Source organism: Bison bison, unplaced genomic scaffold (assembly GCF_000754665.1).
Source record: "Bison bison bison isolate TAMUID 2011002044 unplaced genomic scaffold, Bison_UMD1.0 scf7180017864196, whole genome shotgun sequence".
Classification (NCBI taxonomy): Eukaryota; Metazoa; Chordata; class Mammalia; order Artiodactyla; family Bovidae; genus Bison; species Bison bison.
This window is the reverse complement of record NW_011494768.1, coordinates 2,403,830-2,409,829: the sequence shown is the minus strand read 5'-3', so window position 1 is coordinate 2,409,829 and position 6,000 is coordinate 2,403,830. Positions and strand designations below refer to the sequence as shown.

The 6,000-nt window shown below is 44.2% G+C and overlaps 1 protein-coding gene across 1 annotated transcript in view; it reads right to left on the bottom strand.

The window, feature by feature from the left end:
• SEL1L2 (sel-1 suppressor of lin-12-like 2 (C. elegans)) overlaps nt 1-6,000 on the bottom strand; it is a 64,885-nt gene that overhangs the window by 9,354 nt on the left and 49,531 nt on the right. The window contains exon 18 of the mRNA XM_010844155.1: nt 2,318-2,490. Within this exon, the coding sequence (XP_010842457.1) occupies nt 2,318-2,490 (173 nt within the window). The remainder of the gene's footprint in view (nt 1-2,317; nt 2,491-6,000) is intronic.

The following is a 6,000-nucleotide window of genomic DNA, read 5'->3' as shown; positions in this document are numbered from 1 at the left end:
TTTTGAATATGCTATCTAGGTTGGTCATAACTTTCCTTCCAAGGAGTAAGCATCTTTTAATTTCATGGCTGCAGTCACCATCTGCAGTGATTTTGGAGCCCAAAAATATAAAGTCTGACACTGTTTCCACTGTTTCCCCATCTATTTCCCATGAAATGATAGGACCAGATGCCATGATCTTCGTTTTCTGAACATTGAGCTTTAAGCCAACTTTTTCACTCTCCACTTTCACTTTCATCAAGAGGCTTTTTAGTTCCTCTTCACTTTCTGCCATGAGGGTGGTGTCATCTGCATATCTGAGGTTATTGGTATATAATATACCTTCCTCACCCTGTCAGACTCCAGCGCCATCTTCTGCCTTACTTATACTTACTATAGGATTTACTCAATATTCCCTTGTAGTTTTAGCCCTCTTCCTAATGAACATGCCTCATCTCCTCAAGTCAAGTAGAGCTTTTACAGGATGGAGATCCATCTTCTTGGGCCTCCTAGAGCTCTCAGCACTGTGTCATGTACGCAGTGGGTGTGTCAAAAGACATTTCTGGATCAAAGCACCTCCCAGTATCCCGCTGGGACCTCATTCTCACTTTTTCCTTACTACTGAGAGCTTGAGAATTAGTGGACAAATTTTTTTAAATTTGTATTTTTTGGCGTACAGTTGATTAACAATGTTGTCTTGGTTTCAGGTGCACAGAAAGGTGATCCATATCACAGATTCACACATGTATCTAATCTTTTCCAAGTTCTTTTCCCATTTAGGTTATTACAGAGTCAATGGAGACTAATGGAAAGAGGCCTGCAGGTGGAAGGGAGTGGGGGCAGAGCCCACTAGTGTTGCTGGGAAAAGCATGAATTCACTATGAATCAGATCGGTCACTAGATTCTTGCCTGGAAAATTCCGTGAACAGAGAAGACTGGTGGGCTACAGTCCATGGGATCACAAAGAATCGGACATGACTTATCACACTCACACACCACATACAGTCCAGATTTCTTCCACTTGTTAGTTATGTCCTAAATCTGCTTTATTGACTATGCCAAAGCCTTTGACTGTGTGGATCACAATAAACTGTGGAAAATTCTGAAAGAGATGGGAATACCAGCCCACCTGATCTACCTCTTGAGAAATTTGTATGCAGGTCAGGAAGCAACAGTTAGAACTGGACATGGAACAACAGACTGGTTCCAAATAGGAAAAGGAGTACGTCAAGGCTGTATAGTGTCACCCTGTTTATTTAACTTATATGCAGAGTACATCATGAGAAACACTGGACTGGAAGAAACACAAGCTGGAATCAAGATTGCCGGGAGAAATATCAGTAACCTCAGATATGCAGATGACACCACCCTTATGGCAGAAAGTGAAGAGGGACTAAAAAGCCTCTTGATGAAGGTGAAAGTGGAGAGTGAAAAAGTTGGCTTAAAGCTCAACATTCAAAAATGAAGATCATGGCATCTGGTCCCATCACTTCATGGGAAATAGATGGAGAAACAGTGGAAACAGTGTCAGACAATTTTTCTGGGCTCCAAAATCACTGCAGATGGTGACTGCAGCCATGAAATTAAAAGCTGCTTACTCCTTGGAAGGAAAGTTATGACCAACCTAGATAGCATATTCAAAAGCAGAGACATTACTTTGCCAACAAAGGTCCATCTAGTCAAGGCTCTGGTTTTTCCTGTGGTCATGTATGGATGTGAGAGTTGGACTTTGAAGAAGGCTGAGCACCGAAGAATTGAAGCTTTTGAACTGTGGTGTTGGAGAAGACTCCTGAGAGTCCCTTGGACTTCAAGGAGATCCAACCAGGCCATTCTGAAGGAGATCAGCCCTGGGATTTCTTTGGAAGGAATGATGCTAAAGCTGAAACTCCAGTACTTTGGCCACCTCATGCGAAGAGTTGACTCATTGGAAAAGACTCTGATGCTGGGAGGGATTGAGGGCAAGAGGAGGAATGGGACAACAGAGGATAAGATGGGTGGATGGCATCACTGACTTGATGGACGTGAGTCCGAGTGAACTCTGGGAGTTGGTGATGGACAGGGAGGCCTGGCGTGCTGCGATTCATGGGGTCGCAAAGAGTCGGACACGACTGAGCAACTGATCTGATCTGATCTGATCTGAAGGTGTCCTGGAGAAAATAAATCCGATCTTATGGAGTCTATGTTAGGGTCCATAGTACGTGTCGGTCTGTGGAAGGACTCAGCAAATGTTAAGGCTTCTTCCCTCCATTGATGACATCAGAGAAATGGAAAACATTTACAGATTTTCCTTCCTGTACAGCCATTGTTACTAGGTTTGGATGGTTACCAGCACAATTACCTTTGTGATACCTAAACCATGTTCGTACATATAGCCCAGGTTGAACATGGCTTGAGCGCTGTGATACTTGTCGGCCGCGATGCTATAATGTGTGGCTGCTGTTTGATAGTCTTTCTTGGTCCCGTAGCCATAGTAATGGTAATCTCCAATTTTCACTCTAGCAAATGCATTGCCTGATAGAAATATCAGAAAGAGAAGAAGAATAACTCAGTTGATTCAGATGTAGTTCCTAGCAACTCAACCTAATGATAATCTATATAGAAAAGAAAAAAAAAAACCACTTAGAATCCCATAATCAGGATTAGATATGATTTATGGATATAACACACAATACTAGCTGTCTTCATTGTAGGATAATTCCCACAGTATGGTACAAATGTTCTTAAAGAGTAAAACATTATAAACATTTTTTTACATGTACACTCTGCTATACTTTTGTTTATTTTTGGCGGTGCCACGTCTTCACTGCTGCTCGTGGGCGTCCTGAGAGTGGGGGCTTCTCACTGCCACGGTTTCTCAGGGGCTTCGGTGGTCGTGGCACACAGGCTCAGCAGCTGCAGCTCGCGGACTCTAGAGCACAGGCTCAATAGTTGTGGTGCACGGACTTAGCTGCCCTGTAGCATGCAAAATCCTTCCGGACCAGAGAGTGAACTAGTGTCCCCTGCATTGGCAGGCGGATTCTTATCCACTGCACCACCAGGGAAGTCCCAGAATATAACATTATTAATTTTACCTTTTAGATTAATTTTCTGTAGGTAGGTCAACTGGATCCCATCCCTCTTTTCTCAGATTTCACTCCTGCAGAAGCTCTGCTCTCCTGCATCACCAGCTTCTCCCCCTTTCTAGTCCCATCAGTCACGCAAACACCCTTTGGCATCTTCTGTGAATGACATCAAACCCTTCATCCCATTTCTTCATCCCACGGCATCTCCTTGTCACAACGCCCCATTTCTCGGTTTACTTCACACTCAGCCTTTTCAAAAGTGTGTTCTATACTCGCTGTCTCAAAAGCGTCCCCTCCCACATACTTATCAACCCACCCCAGCCTGGCTTCTGCTCCCGCCTCCATGAAACTGCAACTTTCGAGGTGGTGGATAACTTCTGTGCAGCCAAGCCCCCGGCCACATCCCTGTCTTCACCACACTGGGCCGCTAAGCCACGCTGGAAGCCCTGGGCCTAACTGCCCGAGTCCTTTCCTCTCTCAACTTCCCTCATGCCCCACAGGCCTCTCGTTTACAAACTCTTGCCTGACTTCCTCCACTAACTTCTAAATGTCGGACTGCTAAGGCTTTATCACCGATTTTTTTCCTCCAGCTTCTCTCCCTTCTTTCCTCTCCTCTCCTGCCTTCCCCTCCTCTCCACCACTCTGCTCTGTCTCAACTCTGTCTCCATGTCATCTCATCTAGTTCCACAGCTCTCTGTGTTCACTATTTCTGAATTTGTATTTACAGTCCTGTCTCTTATAAGCTCCAGATTCTTACAGGTGCCTTCTTGACTTCCCTACCCGGATCTCAAACTTAAGACATCCAGTAGAGAATCTTAACACCCCATTCCCTCTTCCTCCAAACAAAATCATCAGTTTCTTTCCTCTCTCAGGGCCAGCACCCCACTTCTCAGGCCATAAATCTAGGAGAATTATCCCCAGTTCTTTCCCCTCACTTTTATTATCAAATCCATCAGCAAGTCCTCTTTCTCTAAAACACACCCATTTTTGCCCTCTCCTCTACCATCTAGTCTCATCCTGGAATATTACAACAGCCAAGATGATTTTTTTCAAATGTAAAATCGAATCATGTCATTCCCTGTGTGAAAACTCTCAAGTGCCTTCACTTTGCACTTGGAATAACATCCAGATTCCTGACCTGACCTGCAAGTGATGCCTTGTCTGTCTTTTGCCTCCCTGACTATCCTTATCTCTTGTCACTTTCTTGGTATGTTCTGGCCTTCTTCATATTCCTTCAACACACCGAGCTCATCCTTGCCTCAGGATCCCTGCAGTAAGATTCAAGTCCCTCTGCCTGGCGTGTTTGGAGTTCCTCATCCTTCTGACCTCACTGCAAATGTTGCTTCCTGCCTAGCACCTTCTCTGACCACCTTGTCAGACTACACTCCAGTAATTACCTGTCCCATCTACATGCTTTGTTTCTTCGCAGCATGTATCACTACTATTTTGTTTACTAGTTTATTTTCTCTCCCTCTTTGATGAGAGAAAACTTTGAAGCTCTTGATCACTAATACAGTCCCAGAACTGGAACGGAACCTGATGAATATTTATGGAATGAGTGGATAGACATGGTAGGGAACGTTTTTAGAAATTGCTTTTCCCAGATGTTAAGTATTTTACAATCTTAATTCCCAACAAACATGAAAATATTCATGTCGGAGTAGAAAAAATTCACATGACTTTTTAAGATGTGAGACTTCAGTTTTTTGAAGGCTAATTAGGGATGGCCTCTAAGCACGTCTCTGGGGCCCATGTTTTCAGTCACTAGGACTATGTTGATTGGAAAGATGAGGGAATGCTCATGCAGGACTTCCACTTCAACTGTGGCCAACCCTGATGCACAGTCTAGGCTTACTTGGAAAACCAGTAAGTAACCTTGTGTGATATGGTCCATATCATTAAGGGCTATAGGATTCCTAAGTTTTTCTCCCCATTTGGCCTAATACAAAGCCTAAAAAATTTTTAAATTAATTCCTTTGGGTTCTGAAGTTCTTTTAACCTTCTGGAATCCTGTACTAAAATGTAAACCACCTTTAGCTTTCTATAATTAAAAGTAATGCCATAAAATTCTTAAGCTGCCAAAGATATTAGTTGTCAGGGTTTGCTTCCCAGGTACTTCAAAATGTACAGGTAGCTGGGGGCAAGACCTTAGAGAATTGATGCCCAGAAGAGGGGCCCAGAGGGGCCTGGAGAGGCAAGAGATCCCTTGAGTTCTAAAGAGAAACCTGCTCCATCTCTAATTTTGCCCAAAGCTGCCTTAACCTTTGACCCCAAGATTCCTTCTGCACCATAACCACAAAAGAGCAGGACTCTGCATTTTTGAGCTTTACAAGCAGTAAGCAGGACCCCAGAGGTCTCTAAGAATGAAAGGTTGTGAACAAACAGATTCTCCAGAGGATTCAGCTCCACCCTACTCAGGGGACTGACTGGGGGCAGGTGGCAATCCTGACAGGCTCCCAGAGGGTCACTAGACAGGGGGAGGGATTTCCCCTCCAGTTCACCATCTTGATGGTTCAGCAGCCTCATCACACACAGCAGCTCCTGAAGGTAAGCGCCACCAGTGACTGACTGGAAGCCTAACTTCCACGGGGAGATTTCCTCACATCGAGGCAGCCACCAGCGGCTACATCTTCAGGGACACTCGTGTCTGACCTCTCTTTTGACACATAATTATTTTTAGTGGTCTGACATTTTTATATTGGTGAATTCTGTTTAATATTAATGTCGTCTCGTTTTCAAGGTCTCTTTCCCTTGGTGCAGCTTCTGCAGCATTTTATGGCTTGGGGTAAACCTGTATTTGCTACAATTGAGCTGATTTGCCATAGATGAGAGATTGCTGGTGGTGTTTCCCCACTCCAAACAAGGTCTTCATTGAATTTTAGAAAACAAGGGCTTTTCTTTTTTCGGGAATTTCTCACTAAAATCACATGGATGGCTTGTCGCTGCAGTAGCAGCTCAG